The 24,276-nt window shown below is 40.2% G+C and overlaps 1 protein-coding gene across 1 annotated transcript; it reads right to left on the bottom strand.

Annotated features, from left to right (window-relative positions):
* Nucleotides 1–272: 272 nt before the first annotated feature.
* LOC101523570 (BTB/POZ domain-containing protein KCTD12-like) lies at nucleotides 273–6,747 on the bottom strand. The gene is made up of 2 exons (XM_004598283.2): nucleotides 6,678–6,747; nucleotides 273–1,945 (listed from the first exon to the last, which is right to left on the bottom strand). Exon 2 carries the CDS (start codon nucleotides 1,937–1,939, stop codon nucleotides 1,061–1,063), a length of 879 nt encoding a protein of 292 aa, XP_004598340.2. The 5' UTR covers nucleotides 1,940–1,945; nucleotides 6,678–6,747; the 3' UTR covers nucleotides 273–1,060.
* Nucleotides 6,748–24,276: the final 17,529 nt, after the last annotated feature.

Below are 24,276 nucleotides of genomic sequence, written 5' to 3'. Positions count from 1 at the left end.
GGCGCCGGTTCTAATCCCGGCAGCTCCACTTCCCATCCAGCTCCCTGCTTGTGGCCTGGGAAAGCAGTCGAGGAAAGCCCAAATCTTTGGGACCCTGCACCCGTGTGGGAGACCCGGAAGAGGTTCCTGGTTCCCGGCATCGGATTGGCGCGCACCGGCCCGTTGCGGCTCACTTGGGGAGTGAAACATCGGATGGAAGATCTTCCTCTCTGTCTCTCCTCCTCTCTGTATATCCGGCTTTCCAATAATAATAAAATCTTAAAAAAAAAATGGCATACTTGGTTATGTGTGTGTGTAACAATCATGATACTCACTATATTAGTAACCTTTTCAAGTAAAAGCAATTTAAACAATAATTGTTTTATCCTTGGGAATAATTGTGTATGTAATTTTTCCCTTTTTACTATTAGAAATAATTGGTAATTTAAAGAATTGGTTGGCCTTTCCTGGATGACTTTTGTCACCTTCTTCTATTCAGTCTGGTAAGAACAATAACGTGTGTGTGTGTGTGTGTGAGAGAGAGAGAGAGAGAATAAAAGATAAAGAAAATACATATGTATATGTATTCACATTTGCTATAGAATATGATTCACTATGAGTATATATGAGTAAAGGACTTTACCTAAGTGAGTACAAATTACAACATAGTTAAGCAAATTCACAATATGGTGCTAATAAAGTATATGAAAACCACTGCTCATCATTTCTCAACTAACAGAATCTGTGGCAGTTTTATGTGCATTTGCCAACAAATACTTCTCTATTGTCTATAGTATGTGTGTGTACATATGCCTACCTATTGAATACTTTTTCTGAATAGCATCCAACTCCGCAATCCACAGAAGACTAGAAGCCATATAAAATGGGATGATGTGTAAGAAAGAAGGGTACCAAAAAGGATTTTATAAGTTATGGTAAAAGTAATTACATCGTCCAAGATTAAACACAGAATTCAAGGTCTAAGCATAATGTGTCAGTTTCTATAAGAAGATCTAAATGCAGGAGCAGAAAGTGGAGGCAGAGCTGGCTTTTTGGTTTGAATTCTGGTGACTTTTCAAAGTCAGTCACGGTAGAAAACATATTCAGTATAAGATGTCCAGATCTTATCATCTGTCTGGTCGTGGGTGCCAGCACAGGCGCCAGTGGAGTTGCATCCTACCATATGGAAGCCAGCATCAGCTAGCTTGTCAAAGGCTTGTTCCAGAAAGTTGAATTTGAGGTAATAGCGAGAAGTGTATCGCTCAGGAGGGCGGTCAGGATCTCTGCTTTCATTCAGAGTATCTCCAAATACTTCTTTGGCCAATGAGATCTTACCACACACCATGATTCGGGCCACACGGCGGAACTTAGAATCTGTTTGACTGTCCCGACCCAAAGTATAAGAGCCTCGGTAGCCAATAGTGATGAAACCTGCTTTCTTAAGATCAGAACCAGTTCCGATTGTCAGAGCTAGAGGGTTGACAGAACCACTTACTCGGATGACATTGCTCGAAGAGAGATTATATATAGTGTCACTGTTGGGAGACAGCTCATCTAGGTCACTTTGGCATAGGCTGTTGTCAACTGAATTGAGTGTGTTCATTTTAGGAGTCAGCATCTTGACAAGCTCTGGTAACTTGAAGTATTCTGCTTCTCTCTGGAGTCGACCCCGCTCTGGGAAGTGATCAGGAAGCACCACTTGCTGATCTCTCATGTAGTCTAACACATAGCGAAAGAGGAAACCATCCCGATCAACGAAGAATCTCCCCTTGTTGTCCTGGATCAGGGAGCACGGATTCTTTTCACTGAACATTTCCCAGAGTGTGGAACCAGGAATACTGACCAAAGTAGAATAGCGAGTGATATACACCTGACCACCCACATTGAGTTCAATAATCTCAGGGAAATGACAGGAATCCTCATGTTGTTTGGTGTAACTGGACTTCTCTTGCGTGGCCATAGTGACCTGCAGAAGTAAAACAGATTCATTGTAAATAAAAGCTTACAGTGCAGAGGTCCTTTTTATTAATTACCTGTACACACACACGCACAAACACATACACATCAACATATTCCAGCAGAAGCATAACCTTTTACTCATTAATTATTTTTAAATTGACAAAGGTAGCATAGAGAAATAATACATGATTTAGCTTTGCAAATTTTTTTAATGTTCTTCTGAGTGCTGGTGCATTAGATGATCAAACTCAAAAATTCCTGACATCAAAGTCCCTGCAAGAAACCCCGCCTGGGATGTTTATTTAGTTCTAATTAGTATTTATGCTCCACTTCCATTCCGATAAGTTTAGTATATATATTTTTGTTTGTATGTGCTCTCACAAAATGGGTTTTATGGTTTTAGATACATGTATATGCTATTGTATTAAATATTTCATTCTTCATCCCTATATCCATCATATTTTACCATCCATTATCCTGGTTATTGACGCCCAGATTGTTTTCAACTCTTTGCTCTAATGGGCACTCTTACACATGTTCTCTTTGATCTCCAAATTTTGCTGTTTTCTCTTTCCCTATTGAAAAGCACTTGCTGATGCCCTTGAACTTGGCATGTCCAATTCTCTTGGTTTATGAAAGTCTTTGATAAAATGCAAGTTGTAAAGGCAAGTTGTTATTAATTACTTCTGTCATCATTTTTCCAGCCCAAATTGGTCACATTTTTTGGAGGTAGCATAAGCTTCTCACAGTTATCCAGCCTTCAGAGTCATCTTTGATGACTCATTCATCTTCTTCATTCCCATTCCTCACTAGCTTGGAAACTATTCCTTTGTTATGTCTCTTACATAGATGTGATCAAAGCTACAGTTTCCTGTTCTTCAAACTATACTATTACAAGAATCTCTTACTTGAGCTGGACATCACTGATTGCTACCTATCCATATCTATCCTCCTACCCTCACTCAAAGCTGTTCTAAGTATTGCTACCAGATCAGTTATTTTCATGTTACTCTGCTTAAGCATCTCCAGTGACTCCACTTTGGCTATATATCAAATTCTTGCCCAAGAATTCAAAACTATTCATAATAGTTCTATTCTCTCTTTAGTGATGAAAATGCTTAACCCTAATATAGAACTTATTATGTTCTAGATGTTGTTCTTAGTCAATGAGATAAGTAGTATTATTACCTCTAACTGGTAAATAATTAATAAGAAAAAAGTGACTGATATACAACAAGTATATGATACGCCATTCAGACTCAAGCATCAGCACTCCGAGGCCAACATTCTTAAACACTAGATTATATTGTTCCCTTTTGATTATTTTTACCTAGACTTCTTTACATGTCAAAAATATGTAATTCATTGTTACATGCCCATGAAATGATAATTTTTGCCTTTATTCATATCTTCTCCATTCTGGGAAGTGCTAAGCCACATACACGTCTGTCTATACTTCAAAGACCAATTCAAGCCCAAAACAAGGCTAGCCTCTTCCTCATATTTTTACATTAAACTTGAAACCTCTGGCTTTTTAAACTCATATAATTTCTTTTTCACTCACATAATAGCAGTAATATTAATAATTTAAATAATAACAATGGCTAAGATTTCTGAAGCACTTAGTAAAAGTCCTCTTCTGATCTCTTTTCATATGGAAACCAACCACTATAGTAGAAATAGTCTTTTGCAACTTTTCAGGGACTATTGCTTTCAGTCTCCACTCACTAACCCACCCTTTTTATTATAACCATAATTACTGTACTAAAATGCACAACTGACTTTATTCTTCCATGAATAAACATTGTTGACAAAACTTCGAGAACAAAAACATAGCAGTAGCTTTGGGCACATCTAAGTTGGAATTCCAACTCCACCACTTGCTAAATGGGTAACTTTGAGTTAACTATTTCTTCCTAATCTTTAGTATCCTAATCTTTTTTGTTCTTTTTGAAATGTTGTTTATTTATGTGAAGTGAACAAAGCTCACAGATTTAGGAGCACAGTGATACTTCCCACTCATTCTTCTTCCTTATTTTTTTCTTTTTTACTTAGTTTTTAAAATGACATACTTTCATTTCACTTTGAAATCATAGCCTTAGCACTCCATTAGGAAAAATGTTAACACATAGCAAACAGAAAATTCTAAAAATCAATTATTAAAAACTTTCTACTTCTCAGGAGCATAGACAAAGACTGCAAATACTAATTGAATGTCAGTCTTGCTCACATGAAGTACATTTTTGTACTCTTTATATTGGCTAGCATAGGTATAAAATTATGATCAATAATATGAAGAAATTATACAAAAAGTGTTTAAAATATTTAATATACTACTGACTCATAACAAATGTTCAACAAATGATTAGCTTGTCTTGGAAATAAACAATAAGGGATTGCTATACACTGAAATGATTATGGCACTAAAAGTTTCATAAAATGTCCAATAAAATTTTGCTAAAATAAACATCCTCTCTAACTTCCCAACCTATCCCTTATATTCTCATTACTGCTGTAGTTAAGAGACATTTCTACTGGAGCACAAAATGCTTAAAGTTTTGAATTTCTGTATTTCTCTGTGCCTAATATCTATGAAACTATACAGTAATCTCAATTTAAATATCTCTGGATCCTCATCACTGTGAAAATGGAGAATAATAAGCCTGTATTAAACACTGAAGGATAAATAAATCATTAATGAATCAATGATGAATAAATGATGAATAAACTGACAAAAATTGATATCAATCTCATTCTTTTTTTATATTTCCCACAGAATATGGGTAGAAATTCATTACAGAAATCCATTTTGAGTATATAAACAAAAAATATGTATATGCTATATTTTGCAGCTTTCTGAATGCAGTAAAAAGTTTTTATTCCTTCCATGAACAACAGGCGTCTAAGATAGTGTTCTTCATTGCACAGATCATTGTATAACACAATTAAGTTTCTGAAAAGTTACAGTGTGAAATTAATATTCTCCCATTTCGAATTTTTCTGTTTCGTTGTTTTGAAGTTGCTTCCACCCACGTCAACTTATGGTCTAAACTCCCATGAATCACAGTCACATTGAGTTTGAAAAGTTAAGCTGAGTATCTATTTTTGCTTCTCAGTTTAACAATGGAGTTTTTAGCTGAACTCTGGAACACGATCTTTATTATTGGAGGAATAAATCAGAAGGGGAAGCAAGCCAGTACTGGAGCTGCTCAAAACCTGAAACTGCTGTCTCTCTGTGGTACAATCACAAACATATTTGGTCACTGATAATTAGGAATCCCCCCAAAAGTTGTTTTTTAAGAAATAAAAGTGGAGGTTGGTCCTACAATAATGAAAGTTTCAGTTCAAAACCACACATGGCCTATTATCACAGCATAAAATCAGGACAGATATACTTTCCAAATAAGAAGATGTTTACTTGTTTCCATTTTTTGCAATGTAAAAAGAATTTTTTTACTTATAAAACATATGGATGCACTCCCTTTCTTCCCTTTTCCATCAAAGTACTTGATATTTGGTTAGCTTGTTCACAGAAATTTAAAAAAAAATACTTCATTTAATCTGAGCAGTTGTCAGTTTGGGAAATGACATCCTAAGGAATCATGAAATGTCTCGTTTAGTCTCTTCCACAAAGTAGAGACTGACAAGGGCTATGGGGAGCTGCCTGCAGTAAATCAAATAGCTAAAAGTCTACACTGTAGGAAAAAAAAAACACGAGGCAATATGAACGTAAATTGTTAAATCATGATTTTGGAAGTCTCTGAACCCTGGTAGGTATACACGGAAAACCCCTGCTTCACATTTTAATATTACAAAGCACTCAGGAAAGTAGCAAGTACATCCTGTGCAGTCAGAGAATCCTGCTGCTAATTACAGGACTTATAACTTTTTTTTAAAAAAGGAAAAAACAAAACCAAGTCAAATATATCTAAAACACACCATACTGTAACCTTGTAACCATTTCATAACAACCTCTGATTTCGTCCTGAAAATGTGAAAGAAATATTTTCTCGAGAGATCAGTGTATGAATTGAATGGGACCAAATCCCAATTTCGTTGAAGCTGAAATCTTTGTGTCATAATCTCTCTTCTTTTCTTTACCCCCAACCTTCTTTCCCTGCATTTTTCTTTCTTTTCCTCCTCCCCCACCATTGCCATTTCGGTCTTAAATACACATTCACTCACAAGAAAGAACCCACCCATTTAAATTGGTAATACTTCCCACCTTTTAAGTTGCTTTGGTTGACAGAAATCTAAAAAAGCAAAATAGGTAACAAATTAGCTGGGATATAAACAAAAGGGGAAAAAAAACCCAACTTTAAGAATTGAGAAATAGTTTTTTATTCTACTTGCAGGAGAAAATCCCCAGCACTCGTTTCCTCTTCCAAGTAGCTTTTTGATTGCCCGTGAAATGAAACTGCACATTCAGATGCTTTAAAACTATATATTTAAATTCTTTAAGATTAACTTCAGGAGGAAAAACAATCTTGATTTTCAGAATTCTCCTTCAGGAAGAGTCTTGTCTGCTTTTGGATCTTTAGGCTGCCTTTCATGCAGGTTTCACACGCAGGCCTCTCTCAATACAGGAAAAGACACACACACACACACACACACGCACTCACACACACACGCACTCACACACACACACACACACGCACTCACACACGCACGCATCTCCAGTTACAATGCAGACGCTCTTGAATTCCAGGAAAGAAAAGGGGAGGCAACAGAGTTGTTACCTTGAATCTCCAGTCACTGGGATATGACCAAGCCCAGCCTGAGCGCCGCCGGCTCCGCTGCCCCGCTGCCCCGCTGCCCCCGCTGCCCCCGCTGCCCCGCTGGCCCCGCTGCCCCCGCTGCCCCCGCTGCCCCGCTGGCCCCGCTGCCCCCGCTGCCCCCGCTGCCCCGCTGGCCCCGCTCTGCCCCGCTGCCCCCGCTGGCCCCGCTCTGCCCCGCTGCCCCGCTCTGCTTGGGAAGTGCCTTCCTTCCTCTCCCTTGCTGTGTGCGTTGGTGCCTGTGCTGAGTTTCCCCTTTTAATACCAGGAAGCCTCCTCCCCTGCTATGACATACTTGGCTTCCTTTCCTGCCAGCCCCAGCTCGAAATGTCAAGCTTTCTATTTCTCACTTTGAGAAAAAAAGCAAAAGAAACAGGGAGATGATAGTGCTGGTTGTTAATAAGACTAGAATGTGAGGATATGGGAGAATTTTTCCTGATATTTTACTTGATTCCATCAGAACAAATAAACATTTAATACATGCAAATGAATACTTTTTTTTCTAACCACTGATTGAACTCTAAACTCAAGTGCATTAGCTTTCTTTAAAAACTTTATTTTGGTAATTCTTCAAATGGCCTCTGTAGTTTAAATAAATGATTCACCAAACACTTTTTATGTATCAGAAAGTATGGTAAATGTTGAGGATTAGGAAACAGACACGTTTACATTCTGAAGAGTTTTATGGTTTAGTCTAGGAAAAAGAAGCATAAACAAATAAATTCAACATAGGATGCTAAGTAAGTGTGACAGCTGGACAAGCACAGGCTCACGGGAACACTAAGGAACAACTCTTAAGCCATCTTGAGATTATTGAAGACTTCCTGGAGGTTGTGACTAAACTGAATCTTACTTAGCATGTAATAAGAATTAGCCAGAAGAAGAAAGGTAAGAAATACATTCTAGGCAAAAAGAATGACATCAGGAAAGCAGACTCATGTGGGAAAGAGTGTCACATACTAAGAACAAATAATCAACATTTTTAGTGTTGGGGTCAAGAGAAGAAGGCGATTTCATTCTCAAAATCTAACAATTTTCTTGATTATTTCTGGAACTCTAGAGGAAAATGTCCGTATGGTCCAGTATAGACGTCTCTAAACTGAAGGAATTCATTCCTCCATTTAAGTTAAATCACTGAATCAAAGTAAGGACTTCATAAAAGAAGTGTGGGGAATGACACTGTGGCAAAGCATGTTAAGCCATGGTCATTGTCTTATATGGGCACTTTTTGAGTCCAGGCTGCTCCAATTATGATCTAGCTCCTTGCTAATGTGACTAGGAAAAGCACTTGAAGCTAGCACTGGAAGATAGCTCCTGGAGCCCGGCTTTGGACCAGCCAAGCTCTAGCCATTGTAACTGTTTGGGGAGTAAACCAACAAATGAAACGTGTGTGTGTGTGTGTGTGTGTGTGTGTGTAATTCTGCCTATTAAATAATAAATATTTTTACAAAGAAATTGTGAGTAACACTGAATCTCTAAGCCTTAAACTTCCCTTTCAGTCTAAGGGACAGATTGCGCTAGAACTGTTGTGGCTTGGAGTGAGGATCTATTTGCCTATAAGCAACAGAAACTAGGCTCAACAGTAAGGGGGTATCTATTTTACCACATAATATTTAGGTTGGAGGTTCCAAGATGGCTGAAGTCTGCTCCATGATTTGAAAATAATGAAGGAAGAGCTGTGATTCCAGAAATTTTCAATGAAGAAGCAAAAGAAAATAGTTGAAATTCTGTGGGACAGGAGGACAAAGGTGGGGACACAGTGAGGCCAGAGTTACTGGCGGCACTGCCTGGCATAGACTCTCACAGACCACAGTGACTCCAGGTTCAGACAGCGGCCAGAGCAAAGGAAAGGTACTGAAGGGTCACTGTGGGGAGAGGAAGACACTCCTTCCCCCCATTACCAGATAGGGCACCCAAACCAGCGGTGAAAAGCCACCATGTTGAGAGCCGCCCTGTCCTGCAGCTAGCTGCAGTGGCCAGCTACATGCATCTGGTGTCTCTTGGGAAAACGCTATCATCAGGCGGCTCTGTCAGAAGGATAAATACGTTTTCCTCACTGGTTTTGAATCTGGGCAAGGAGCCTGGCAAAGGGCCAGCACACACACCCCACCACCATTCAACCAGCCATGAGGGGACGTGCCACAGTATGACCTACCAAGCCAAAGCATCCAAAGGGAGCTGGAGCAAGGAACAGAGATTAGGGGATCTTCAGCACCCTGTGACCGTGGGAGCCTTCTGCAAAAACACTGTGCAAATTCAGTGACTGCACAAGTGTTTGGTGTGTACCTGCGTCTCTGGGCACACAGAGGAATACACAGATATTTTTGTGTGGCTCAGGCGCCAGTGTGGCATAGGTGGGAATTGTAACCAACAGGAGCTAATCTCAGGTGTTGTTCACCTGGAAAAAAAAGGTCAGGCAGTGATCACCAAATTGCGATTATTGCCTCTCCCATGCCATTAACAGAGATCCATCATGCCCAACCTGGGTGTCATACCAGACTCCCAGCACAACACTTGAGCACAGGCCACAGTGCACTGTGCACACCTACTACACACCTTCATATAACCATTGAAGCAGCAGTCATTCTACCCAGACAAAAAGGCAGAATTAGAAGACAAACATCTTCAGAGGAGAAGGAATGCAGGTAGAAATGACAAAAAATTAACAGAAAAATGTAAGAAATATGAACAAGGGAGACAATATGGTTTCCGCAAAGGATCATAACAACACTTTAACACCAGAATGCAAAGATAAAGACATCAATGAAATGCCTAAAAATCAATTTTAAAAGTCCTACGATTACTCAAAAATGAACAAAAACAAATCTAGCAATTAACAAAATCCATTCACAACATGAATAAAAAGTTCTCCCATGAGACTGAAATTTTAAAGAGAAACAAAACTAAAATATTTGAAATGAGGAGTTTGATATGCTAAATGAAAAATGCAGTGCAAAGTCTTAACAGGCTTAGTGAGGCAGAAGAAAGAATTTCTGAGCTAGAAGATAATTATTTGGGAAAATCTCAAACAAACAAATGAACAAACAAGAAGAATAAATGAAAACACAAAAAAGTGTCCAAGATCTTTGGGACATTTCCAAATTATTAAACATGTGTATCTTAGAAGTTCCTGAAGGCATGGAAAGAAAGCAGGAATTAGAAGGTCCACTCACTGAAATAATAAGCAAAAACTTTTCTAATATTGAGAAAGATAGGGGTATTCAACTACAAGAAAACCACATAAAACTTCTACTAGGCATGATGAAAACCGATCTACACAATGACACATTATGGTCAGACTTTCCACAGTAAAACATGAAAGATTCTAGAATTAGAGCTGGTTTCCCATCACAAACCCTACAGGGTATGAAAGAATGGAGAGTCATAGCTAGGTCTTAAAACAGAGAAACTGACAACCTAGAATACTACACCCAGCAAAGCTCTCATTGTTGTAAGAAGGTGAAATAAAGACCTTCCAAAATAAATGGGAATTGAAATAATTTGCTGCCACCCTGCCAGTTCTGCAAATGATGATAAAAATGTGTTACATACAGAAGTACAGAATGACAATCATCATAATGAAAAAACTGTGAAGGGAGAAAATGTTCTAGTAAATGCAAAAGGGAAATCCAAACAATGAGAATTCTTGCAGAAAAGTGGCAGGACAGAGTCATTACTTACAAACAATAATTATGAATGCAAATGCCTGAACTCTGAAAACAAAAGATACAGACTGGCTGAAAAGATTAAAAAGCAAGACCCATTTATTTGCCGTCTAAAATAAACGTACCACACCCCAAAGATACGCGCAGACGGAAAGCTAAAGTATAAAAAACATTTTTTCCTTGCCAATGGAAAGAAAAAACAAGCAAGCCTTGCCAGTCTGAGACAAAATAGACTTTTACACACACACGTGCATGTGCACACACACACACGGAAGAGATGAAAAAGGGTATTAGCATAATGATTTAGGGATTGACTCTACAAGAAGAAGTGATGATAACAAATGTATATTCACCCAATGCCATGGCCCCTGGCTATTTCAAACAATTTACAGAGAAAAGGAAAGACAGAGAAAGAGAAATTTTCTTTTTTTTAAGATTAATTTTTTCTTTTATTGGAAAGGCAGATGTACAGAGAGGAGAGACAGAGAGGAAGATCTTCCATCTGATGATTCACTCCCCAAGTGACCACAACGGTCAGTGCTGCGCAGATCCGAAGCCAGGAGCCAGGAACTTCTTTCCAGGTCTCCCACACTGGTGCAGGGTCCCAAGGCTTTGGGCCGTCCCCGATTGCTTTCCCAGGCCACAAGCAGGGAGCTGGATGGGAAGTGGAGTTGCTGGGATTAGAAGCGGCGCCCATATGGGATCCCCACGTGTTCAAGGCGAGGACCTTAACCATTAGTCTATCACGCTGGCCCCGAGAAAGAGAAATTTTCCATCCACTGCTTCATTCCCCAATTTGCTGCAATGGCTAAAGCTGAGCTGATCGATAGCGAGGAGCCAGAAGCTTCTTCCAGGTCTTCCCCTTGGATCCAGACATTCGAAGACTCAAGCTATCTACTGTGTTTTCCAGGGTCATAAATAGGAGCTGGATCAGAAGTGGAGCAGCTGGGACATGAACTGGCATCCATATTGAATGCTGGTGCCACAGGCAGAGACTTAGCCTACTATGCCACTATGCCTGCCCCTCTTTTTCCATTTCTTAACTAGATTGGTTTGTTGTTGTTGTTTCTTGAGTTTATAGATCCTAGATATTGATCTTCTGTCAATTTCAGAGTTCGTAAATATCTTCTCCCACTGTGCTGGATGCCTCTTTCCCTTGCTGACAGTTTCGTTTGTAGTGAAGAAGCTTCTTAGCCTGATGTAATCCCATTTGCTTTATTTTGATTACCTGTGCTACTAGGATCTTTTCCAAGCAGCCTTTGCCTGTGTGTATGGCTTGCAGAGTCGCTGATATTTTCCTCGAGTAATTTAGTGACATCAGGTTGTAGATTTAGGTCCTTCATCCATTTAGTATTGACTTTTGAATAAGGTACAAGGTAAGGATCTTGTTTCATTTTTCTGCATATGTAGATCCAAATTTCCCAGCACCATTTGTTGAAGGGGCTGTCCTCCTCAGATTGACTTCAGTCTGCCTACCCCAAATTAGCTGGTTGTAGATCTGTGATTTCATTTCTGGAATTTCTATTCTGTTGTTTTGATCTTTAGATCTGTTTTTTGTGGTGGTACCAGACTGTTTTGATTACAACTGCCATGTAGTAAACCTTGAAATTCAATACTGTTGTGCCTTCAACTTGTTCTGGTTGTTAAAGATTGCTTGGACTATTCAGGGCCTGCTGTGTTTCCATATGAATTTTAAGATCATTTTTCTTCTAGATCTGAGAAGAGTGTCTCAATACATTCTCTTTTCTCTAGAGAAAGAGGTAAGTTCCTCTAAAACATATTACTGCTCAAAATCTGAAGTGAACAAAAGCAGCTTGAAGTTCTGTTATCACGAAAAAAGCTGGACAGTGACCACTGCACAGGCAAACTGTGGGTTCCATCACAAGCTACTTTTAGTTGATATTTGGTGACTGAATGCAAATTTGGATGTGGCATGACTACTTTTCTTTTATATTAGAATCTGAGAGTTAGATTTGGGAAGATCGAGGCAAAATCCCCCAACTCTATCAATTAACCAAGGCCAACCTTACCTTTTTCAAAGCATTAGAATAAAATAAACACAATAAAACAATAAAAATAAAATATTCAATTTTAAATAGAAAGGGTTTTTTTTACATAGAATATGCTGAGTCCACTAAGGTGGACTTGGTCAGCCAACAGATCTTGCAAATATTTTCTCAATCCTGGTGCAACAGAGCTGACAATGTCTCAAAACTATCAAAACCACTCAAGTAGCACCGCTGTATCGGGCTCTCTATGGTGTCATCAAATGACCACCCCACCTGCAGGTGCTGATGCAGTCTATCAGCAAGGAACAGTCCTCTCCACCTCCCTCTGGCAGATTCGGAGAACTAAAAGAAAACAACTGAAAGATTCGTCTCACTCACCTTCCTCCACGATCGACCCTTCCCAACCTAATCAGAGACCCACATGGGCATGGATCCCTCTCAACCATGTAAAGAATACTAAAAATGAAATGAAAAGTTTAAAATAGGTAGAATGATAAAGTGAAAACATTTAAAAATAATTAAAAAGAAAAAAAACCCAAAATGAGATAATCACATCTACATTGTATCATTGCTATTGCTAATTTTGTTTATATGTAGATAATCTATATGCATACTTAAGTCAATATATAAGGAGGATTTTTCTATATATTAAGCATTTTGAAATTTAACAAAGTCTCTGCTTTTCTGCACCCTGAGATATTCACAGTATAGATTAGCTAAACATGCACTTAGTTCAACACAGCCAGTTACTCAGGTGATAAGGAACATTATGAATAGGGAACATTATGATAAGGAATGTTAGAACATGCACAAGCTAGGACTGTCCTGGACAAATCAAAATAAAGTGTCTTTCTAGTGACAGATAATCAAAACTTCTTACCAAATAGCAACTGGCTGTCAGACTGTATTTATTTCCAACTCATGTCATAAAAGAAGAAACATGAAGAGATGGAATTGGGTCTATTGCTGTGCTAAGTTAAGCGACCATATGAAGTATCAGCATACCAAATAGACCCAGTTCAAGTCCCAGCTGTTCCACTTCCAATCCAGCTCCCTGTTAAACTGCCTGTAAAAAGCAGAGGAAGATGACCCAAGTGCATGCGACCTCGTACCTAGGAGCAAGAAGACCTAGGGTAAGATTCTGGCTCCTGACTTCAGCTATGCTATATTCAGCTTTAACTTTTCCTCAGGGGAGTCCAGCACGGTAGCCTAATGGTCAAAGTCTTCGCCTTGCATGTGCCAGGATCCCATATGGGTGCTGGTTCATATCCCAGCTGCTCCACTTCCCATCCAGCTCCCTGCTTGTGGCCTGGGAAAACAGTGGAGGATGGCCCAAAGCCTTGGGACCCTGCAGCCATGTGGAGACCAGGAGAAACCTTCCAGCTCCTGGCTTCTGATTGGCTCAGCTCCGGCCATTGCAGCAGCTTGGGGAGTGGATCAGTGGATGGAAGATATTCCTCTCTGTCTCTCCTTCTCTCTATAAATCTGCCTTGCCAATAAAAGTAAATATATGTTTAATAAATAAATAGATTTTATTCAGGGAAGTACTCAGTTATCACTTCTCAGTTTCTTTTTTATTATTTTAATATTTATTAAAAAGGGGTAAGGGTGAAGAGGTTACAGATCCATGTGGGCCTACAATTCTGATTAGGACTGGGGGAAAGATGGATGAGATAACGGTTTCAGTTTTCCTAGGGGAGAGTGCACCACTCCTTGCTGTCACACTATACCAGCACCCGTATGAACAGAGGTGGTCATTTGAGTCCCTAATGTGAGGACAAATGTTCCAAGGGAGTGACTTGAGTGGTCCTGATTGTTATAAGAAGTTGTCTTGTTACACGTGAGATGTGAAATTTGAATGTCCTTTGGCTGTCTTTGTCTACGTCAGTGTTTCCACAGATTAGCTGCTGGTTGTAGAGCCTGACTTGAAGTGTTGTTTAAACTGTCCTTCACCGCCCCCCAAAAAAAACCAGAAGGAGAAACAGAGAATTTAAAAGCAGTGATCACACCCACTTTCCCTAAGCCTTGATCCATCCCGCTCTGATCCACCGCTCTGATCATCTAAAATTTAGAATAAATTTTTAAAATTTTTTAAAAGAAAATTAAAAAAGAAAATAAAAAAAATAAACTGTCCTTCTTTCCATCTTTTGATAAGGTCCTTGAAGTCTTCTGTCGACTTCAATGAGCTGGCTGATACATTTGCTCTCTATTCTTGAATGAGGGTCAGCAACTGAGGTGCTCCAGTCTTAGAACATGTGCTCTGGGGATGGACCACTGTGTGATTTTCCAAGAGGTCAGGGATCGAGCCCAATGGGGGGGTCTAGCTGTGCAGCCTCCTAAGAAAACCCCACATGAGAGGTCTTTGGACCTTGCTTTCGATTGCGCTAGTTAGAGCAAAGTGAGGTTCCGTCTGCCTGCTGCACCAGCCAGCACAGTGGTGCAGCTGCGTGGTCAGTCCCGTCCTCAGCCTTGGCTCTAATGCAAACCAGAGGGTGCTACAGCATAACCCAGAGCAGTCTGTACCCAGGACTAGCTGCTGCACATACTGGCATGTGCTGCAGCCTAGTCTGGGGGACTCTGAAGATCCCCTACCTGGTCCTCCCCCAGCCCTGAGTTTTGCACATGCCAGCAGGTGTGTGGCCTAGTCAGGGTGACCCTCTACAAACCCCTGTTACACCTTCCCTCAGTTCCTCCACATGCCAGAACGTGCTGCAGCCTAGCAGGGTTCCCTACCTGGCCCACTCGCAGCCCTGACACTTGCCGACAGGAGCTGCAGCCTAGCTGAGGTGACCCCAAAGAACTCCTACCAGACACAGTCCCCAAACACGGCTCTTGCAAGCTGCAACAGGTGTTATTATCTAGCCTCACCCCCGACCCTGGTTCTTGTGTGCAGGTCAGGTGCTTTGGCCTGATTTAAGGAGGCCCTCGAAACTCCCCCTTCTGGTTCACCTCATCCAGCTCTCTTAATTACCTGCGGGTGTGTTACCTTGGTCCATGGAAGCCCCCTCCAAAATCACCTTATATATGTCAAACAAGCCTTCAGTGGCCCTCATTCTGACCCATCCATAGTTCCTCAGCCCCTAGTAATGTACACTTTCCCCCCATCCTCCCACACAGCGGAATGGCCACAGCTTGTGGGTGCCTATGGTGGCAAAGCAGGCACTCTGTCTCCTTTCCCCAGAACTTTAAAAATATAGAATAGTTGGCACATGGGTATAGTTAACAGAGTCAGCATTAACCAGGCCCAGAATGCTCACCAGTTATTGGCTGCTTTTCTCTCAGCAGTGTAACATTCGCTTAGGTACAAGGCAACCTAGGCAATGGCCTACAGCTGGGGAATTTTCAGTCTCAGCAAGGTGTATCAGATAAGAGTTACAATTCAAACCTTATTAGTGACTATGAAAGATTAACTCTAAATTTAACTTAGTCTCCAATTCGCTTCTGTACACTGTACATACCGCTCATAATTTTCTAATAATGGTATTCAGTGAGGTGGCTAGGGCCTGCCTTTGGTAGGTAACTTTGGTTTCCCATTCCACATTATATTTTTAAAAATGCATTTCCCCCATGATATAAGTGTATAAGCGTAGGGGATCCATATTATCTTTTCATTACATTTCTCCATAAATTCCTTGAAGATAGCATCATAAATAATAACTTTATATAATACATAATAATGCTGGAAATGAAAATTGGTACCACTGTTATTGTAGACAGTGTGGGGATTTCTCAGAAAATTAAAATTGATCCAGTATATGACCTAGCAATCCCAATCCTGGATTATATTCCAGGAAAATGAAATAAGCATATGAAAATAAGCATATGAAAACGTTACCTGCACTTCTGTTTGCAGCAGAATTGATAGAACTGCCACACATGGTGCTAAATGAAGTGAGCCACAGTCTGACAAAAAATTAGAGAAAGAGAAAAAATTAAAAATTCGAACTCAGCGCAGTGCTTACCTAAGGCAAGCAGAGTAAGGGGCCAGAGGGAGTCTGGATACTAGGTATCACATAAAAGTTACATCAAATAACAAGCTCCTATTTCAACAGCATAGTGGGGTGAATATAACTCACAGTGACTAAGGAGGTGTGTGTATTGTGCCACAGTTGTTTAAATCAGTGCTTGAAATGCCCATATCCCCTATTGCGGTACTCCAACCCCACAGTTTCTTATTTAACATTTACTTATTTCTAATTCTTCATTATTAAAAGTAATCATGTAATAAATGCTTTTGTAAAAAAAAAGTCTGAAAATCTGTATTGCTTAAGACAGATGCCAAAATATAGAATTTCTAGAGCAAGAGATAAAGAACATACATTGCAAACATGATTTTTTAAAGTACTGAACATATGTATGCCATGATTACAATATATTACAGTAGGAGTTTTCTAAATTATCATCAGTATTGAGTGCCTTTTCGTGCATAAATTGATGTAAATTTTTTAATTTATAATTTCTAATGAAAATATTTTTAAATTGAACTTATAGGAGTAGAGAATTGAATGATGATGACCAGATAGCGCAAAGGTGAGTGAGGGATGGATGAGATCTATTATTCAAAGAATACAGATAGAAATAAAACAGAAGGAATAAGTTTCAATTTTAAAAGATTTATTCATTTTTACTTCAAGGCAGATTTAAAGAGAGGAGAAGCAAAGAAAGAGACTTTGCGTTCACTGGTTCACTCCCCAAATGACCACTCTATTCAGCTGAGCTGATCCGAAGCCAGGAGCCGGGAGCTTCCTCCAGGTCCCTCACATGGGTGCAGGGTCCCAAGGACTTCAGCATCCTCTACTGCTTTCCCAGGCATAGGCAATGAGCTGGGTTGGAAGTGGAACAGCTGGAACATGAATCAGTGCCTATATATGATGTTGGCAACACATGTGGAGAATTAGCCTGTTACACCACTGTGTGGCCCCTAGGAATATATTTTTAGATCTACTGCCTGAGCAAGGTGGCCATAGTCAGTAATACATACTGTATTCAAAATGATTGTAATTTTCAAATGTCTCATCATAAAAATAATAGAAAAATGAAGTAACAGATACTATGATCACCTTGATTTAATCGCTGCATACTCTACACATATACCAAAACATTGCATTGTACCCCCATAAAAAAATATACAGTTCTATGTTGTATACTTTCTGATATTGGTCAATCTGTGGTTTCCCCTTTTTCAAGAAATGTGATATATATATCACTTAGTTACTTTCTGAATGTATATATTCAGAAAGGCAGAGTTACAAAGAAAGAGAGATGTTGCATCCTCTAGTTCACTCTCTAAATGACCACAGCAGCCAGAGCTGAGCCAGGTGAAAGCCAGGAGCCAGAAGTTTTATGTAAGTCTCCCTTGTGGACCACAGGAACCCAAACACTAACAGGGATCCGAATTGGAAGTGAAGCAGCTGGATCATGAACCTGTGCCCATATGGAAGGCCAATGTTCCAGGCAGTTTTACCACTACCCTACAATGTGGCCATCCAATGGCTAAACTTTTTATCTGTAGTAGGCAGGTGTAATTCCCTGTCCTTGGGTGGGTTTGATTTAGTGATTCTCTCTTAATGAATAGAATGTGCCAAAAGCTATGTGATCATCATTTTTGAAATTAAATTGTGAGAAGACTATGGCGTCAATCTTGAATGTGCTTTTATTCTGTCCTTGATAATCCACTCGGGTGAAAGCCAGCGCTTCCAGCAATAGTGTATACAAGCCTATGTGACAAGGGATCAAGGCTTATAATAATCACTTGAATGAACTTGGATGTGAATCTTCCATAAGTCAATCTTAAGATAACATTGTAGTCACAGTTGGCATCTTGACTCTACATTATGAGAAATCTAGAGACAGAGTCACCCAGCTAACTGTACCTGCATTCCTTACCCATAGAAACTGAGATAATAAATGATGGTAGCTTTAAGTTGAAAAATTCTTAAGTATTGCTTCACTTGTTATTGCTTCACTTGTTTTTGACTGATAACACTAGTCATTAGCAGCACAGGCAGTTTCTATTTATTCAGAGATCAGAAATTTGTTGGACAAATGCATTTCTCAATAGAATATATAACTTCACATTTCTGTCACAGGTAGCTCATTTGTATGTGAGTTGTCTTGGAATGAGTTGTCTTAAAATTAAATCAGCTATATTAAAACAGAATTTTTGTGTATGAGAAAATGAAGAGTAAATTCTGACAATTGATGTAGAGTTAACATTATTTTTTTGCCATTCAGGAAAATTTATTCTCTAGCTACTGTACAGATTTATTTGCTTACTTATTTTAAAGGCAGAGTAACAGAAGAGTAGGGGTAAGCATCTTCCATCTGCTGCTTCACTGTCCAAACAGCTGCCACAGCCTGAGCAAGGCCAGGCCAGAGCCAGGAGCCAGAGCCTAGAACTCCATCCAAATATTTTACATGGGCGACAGGGACCCAAGTACTTGGGACATTATCTGCTGCCTCACAGGACTGGAAGCGGAGTACCCAAGACTGGAAGGCAGAGTACACAAGATTGGAAGCAGAATACCCAAGGCTGGATCTGACATTCCAGTATAGGACATAGCTATCACGAACAGTGGTTTGATTTGCTATGCCACAATGTCCATTTCTCAAAACATGTTTACATTTAAAACTCTAAAACAAATGGGGTATGAAAGGCCAAGAATACAGTTTTAGCTTCATGATCTTGAATACCCACCAGAAATTGTTCCTGAATTTAAAGAGCAGCCTGATTGGTGCATGGTAGCACTCTCCCCTACCTCACCTTCCTGCATGTCTTCCAAACCATCTTATGTCCAGGGAGCAGAGTATACCAAGGTCCAAATGCCTTTGAGAAAGCTACTCCAGGCCACTCATCATCCATTACCAGGATTCCCCCCACCTCCTCCTGGAACATCCCCAAACATTTTAGGATATTAAAAAAAAAAAATCCAGCCTGCTAACTGACTGTACCCACTGGTGCAGGCATGAGCCAGAATAAGGGCAGGTTAGTCAAGCTTTGCAGCAGTTATCAGCTGCCAAGGGCTGGGACTAGGGGCAATCCTTGTCAATTTAGACTCTCCACCTGGAGAGTGCAAGATCAGGGAATGAGAGTGGGTCCAGTAGGGAAACTGTGGGCACTTCTCTGATGGGCTGCAGCTCCCATTGGTGAGCATGACAAATGGGACAGGGTGTGGGGCAGGCCTGGCTAGACAGGCAGTAGCACTTGCTGGCATGAATGAGGGCTGAAAGGTGGAGTTAGTTGGGTTGAATTCGGCTTCAACACCTAATAATGTGTGTGAGAGCTGAGTGGGGTGTGAGGCAGACCAGACCAGTCCACTGCACATGCTGGTGGATGAGGGAACCAGGGCTGTGGGCCAGCCCAGTGGGGGTTATCGGAGGGTTGCTCTGACTGGGCTGCAACTCCTGATAGTGTACGTGGCGACTGAGTATGTGGTGGGCAGGGTTGGGCTGAGCCATAGCACCCACTGATTTGTGTAGGAGACGGGGCTGGAAATAGATCTGACATGACAATTATAACTATCAGTGAGTGTATAGGCTGATGTGGGTGACAGAATGAGCTGGACCCCTTGCTGGCGGGTACACATAGGAGTCAGGTCTAGTATGACCTCGGATGAGATCCTTTTGATGGTACCCCTAACTGAACAGCTGGAGTCTGAACACCAAACATGGGGAGAATCACAGGACTGTGATCTGACATTGGAGTGCATGTGTCTGAACGGGGCTTCCTCACTTACTGAAGATGCGCAGCACGCCCAGATGCACATGGAGGATTTGGCAGTCCATTGGAGCCTGCGGAGCTCATCTGATACCACAGCAGGGGAAGGGGGGCAGAACACATTACATTGGTCAACTACCCCAGTGAAGCTTGACAGCAAATTCCTGGGTGAAAGGAGTCCCTAAGGTGAACCAAGTCAGCCAAGGAACCTTGGAAGGATTTCCTCATCATAGGATCTGTGAGATATTAAAGCAGTTTGAACAGAACCTCCAGAACACGCTCCACATCGGGGACCTGGGATGACATTGGGTGGCTGTTCCCCATACCTGGGTACTGGGATGTTTGGGAGGCTGGGTGTGGCTTCTGCCCTTATCTCCCCCTTCCCTTAGATACAGGAGGAAGAAAAAGAAAATATGGAAGCAATGGTCTCATCCCCCTTCCCCTAATCCTCAACCCTTCCCACCCTCATCAACTATGTAAACATCATCAAAAATAAAATCAAAGGAAAAAAAAACAGCCTGCAGAAAGACAGGCTATCTGTCATGTCTATTGGCAATTGACCACTGCCTGGGGATTTATTAATCTATAATAAGTCTGATTTGGCTGTGAATTCACACCCTGCTTCTTCTCTGTTCTGTATTTCATTCCCAACATTTGGTACCCCTATTTTTGCACCTCCTTCCCAACACAGGAAATAAAGGAGAAAATCAAAACCATTGATAGTGTCTGTCACCCAGAACTAACCACTTTCTGAAACAAAAATTACAAAAATAGACAATCCCACCTTGTTTTTCAGAAGAGCTAGAATTTTATTCCTCACGAATGAAACATTGCTGAGGATGAGTTTCTTCTTATGTAACATGATGAATAATGATGACCACAAAATTACAGACTTCTCTTAGAATTCACTGTTTATTTAAACAATATCTCCTTGCTTTAGAAGACAGAAAAATATGTGAGTTTTAAAACATTGTTGTATGTCTCCAGTGCTATTGAATCCATTTCCTGATTATCAGCTTCTTTCAGATATTTTCAGGCAATATTTTTCTAGAAGGAACTGCCTTTCCTTTAGCATGACCATAAGATTTCTATTGAAACTGGGAATTTAAGAACAAGGAGACAGGGCTGGCATTGTATAGTAGTAAATAAAGCCGCCGCCTGGTGGAGCTCCCTGTTGATGAACCTGGAAAAGCAACAGAGGCGGGTCCAAGTGTTTGGGCTCCTGGACCCACATGCGAGATGTGAAAGAAGCTGTTGGCTCCAGACTTTATATCTCCTAGCCCATTTTGACCCTCCTAAAATAAAGTCTTCTCTAACTAGCCATCTCCTCTCCTTTGGCCCCTAAAATCCTAAAACCTAACAAGTTTGCAGGCTTGCACAGAAGCCACTGATAATTTTAGGTGTCCTGTATTTGTGAGGTTGCTTTTGTCTTTGGTTTCTGAGATCCCATGATTATGAGGAATAAACTGCAGAACCTCTCACACAACAAATACCAGTTTGCAAAAAGCTTCTAACACACGGAGGTTCATGCACTGAGATTAGTGCAGAGTATTTATTCAAATGTTCTTTGTGAGAGATGCTGAGGTGCCTGAAGGCATAACATACTAAACAGACACCATTGTAGTCCCTTAAAACTGATATGAAAATTTTCTTGAGAGACTTCTATGGAAAAAATTCTTTCAGTGTGTTTAGTATAGTAGATACAGCCCCACGGCTATAGTGGCATAGAACAGAGTGAGGTTTACATAGTGCAAGAATTCCAACTTGAATGTGGGGGGTGGGGAGAGGAATCGAAAGCAAAGAGAAAGGCTGAAGATGAAGAGGCAAGAAATGGGGAAAGGAAGTGTATAAGAAGGGTAATTGTGACTTTCCTGTGTTCTCTTAAAATTTCAGCAAAGATAAAAGAAGGAATTCTTGATGATGAGGTGAAGATGCCGCATAGGCGCATGCATTTCATATTCAAGTGCTCACCTCCCTTTCAATTCCAGTTTCCTTCTACCGCTCACAGGAGACATACATTGAGTTCCCGGGCCCCCGGTTTTGGTATGCCTCTGTTTTAACAACTGTGTGCATTTAGGGAGTAAATCGTTGTTGGGAAATTTTCCCTTCCCCCTTCTTTCCCTTCCCTTCCCTTCTCTTATGTCTCCATCCCACTCCCTCTTTATTTAAAAAATAAATAAATAAAGATCAGAAAAACCTATTCAGGATCAGCACTGTGACACAGCAGGCAAAGCCACCCCAGTATCTCATATGGAAGACCGATTTGAGTCCTGGCTCTTCCACTTCTGATCCCACACTCTATCACCTGGGAAAGCAGAGGAGGATGGCCCAAAGCCTCGAGACCCTGTACCCATGTGGGAGACTCAGAAGCTCCTGGTTTTGAATCAGCTCGGCTCTGGGCATTGTAGATATTTGGGGAGTGAACCAATGGATGAAACATCTCTCTTTCTTCTTTCTCTGTAAAACCTGCCTTTCGAATAAAAATAAATAAATCTTTAAAAAATGCAAATCAAAACCACAGTGAGCTGCCACCTTTACACCCATCAGGAAGCATTAAAAAACTATTAAAAATGACTTGTTTTAAAAATACTATTAAAACACTTACTTCATATTATTAAACTAGTAAATACTATTAAAAACAAATGAATAATTTTTTAAAGGAGTATTGGTGTAAATGTGGATCTTGTTGATGGGAAGGAAAAGGATAAAGCCTCTATGGAAAATAAGTGTCTCTCAATGGATGAAACAGAAGCAAAATGTGATACATACCCACAATATAGTTAGTCACATTTCATAAAAACAGAGTAGAATGATGGCTGTCGGGGGTTAGGGGGAGACGAAGATGAAAAATTAAATAGGTATAGAGTTTCACTTTCATTTTTAAGATTTGATTATTTTTATTTGAAAAGTGGAGCTACAGAGAGAAAGAAAGCTATTTTTTCACACGCTGATTTACTCCCCAAATGGCAGCAATGGCTGGAGCTGGGCTAAGTCCAAGCTGAGAGTCAACAGCTTCTCCTGGGTATCCCAGGTCCTTGGTCATCTACTCCTGAATCCACATTTCTGTAAATATTGATCATGGGAGACAGTGCTATTAGCGCAGGTAAATTCCTGACACCTGTGTGGGAAATCTGGCATTAGTTCCCAACTCTCCACTTTGGTGGTGGCCCAACCTGGGAGCTCTTCCTCTGTCTCCCTTTCTATTTATCTATCTCTCAAATAAATAACTTTTAACAAGATGATTAAGATGGTAAATTTCATGATGCTTTTTAAAGCAATTAAAAATAAAATAAAAAGAATATCTGTTGACTCGTGAAGTATAGTGAGCCTTGAACATATTGTGCTCAAAAAACCAGATACATAAGACCACATATTATAGAATTCTATTTATATGAACTCTCCAGTATAGATAAATCCCTGTAGACAGTATATCAGCTGTGGCCAGGGAAAGAGGACCAGGGGATCACTGAGCTATTTCAAGGTACATGAATCCTTTGTGAAATAATAAAAAATATTCTGGGCTTAGACAGCAATGATGGAACAATAACAGTGAACATACTTAAAATATTTAATTGTACACTATAAAACTTACTTTTAATACAAGAAATTAATTTTCAGTTAAAAAAGTCAAAATGTCCGGTGCCCACAATTATTTATCTCCTGAAAGTTAAAATGTATATACAGTAAATATATGCACCAATTAACTACAATGCAACCATTAAAAATAGATTAAAAGGGGGCCAACATTTGGACTCAGAAATACAAATACTCTATTTTCTCCCGTACATATGGGAGCTAAATTTTTTTAAACAAACAAAAAATAAAGTAAAAACAAAGAAATGTCTGCTACCAATATTGCTGCAAATCAAGGTTTGTAACACTTTGTTTCTTACCTTTGTCAAATCAATGGTTAAGAATGTGATACTGGGCCAGAGCTGTACAGCATGTAGGGCTGCCACCTGCAGTGCCAGCATCCTGTAGAGGCACCACTTCAAGTCCTGGCTGCTTTAGTTCTCAACTATCCCCCTGTTAACACTCCTGGGAAAACAGGGGAACTAGTTCAAGTGCTTGGCCCTGAACCCATGTGGGAGACCTGGAGGAAGCTCCAGGCTTCTGGTTTGAAACTGGCCCAGCTTTTACCATTGCAACCATTTGGGGGAGTTAATCAGTGA

Source organism: Ochotona princeps, chromosome X, assembly GCF_030435755.1.
Source record: "Ochotona princeps isolate mOchPri1 chromosome X, mOchPri1.hap1, whole genome shotgun sequence".
NCBI lineage: Eukaryota > Metazoa > Chordata > Mammalia > Lagomorpha > Ochotonidae > Ochotona > Ochotona princeps.
The sequence above is the reverse complement of the archived record's forward strand: the minus strand, read 5'-3'. Positions and strand labels throughout refer to the sequence as shown.

Coding starts and splice junctions, on each gene's coding strand:
- LOC101523570 (XM_004598283.2), bottom strand. CDS start 1,939: ATGGCCACGCAAGAGAAGTCCAGTTACACCAAACAACATGAGGATTCC.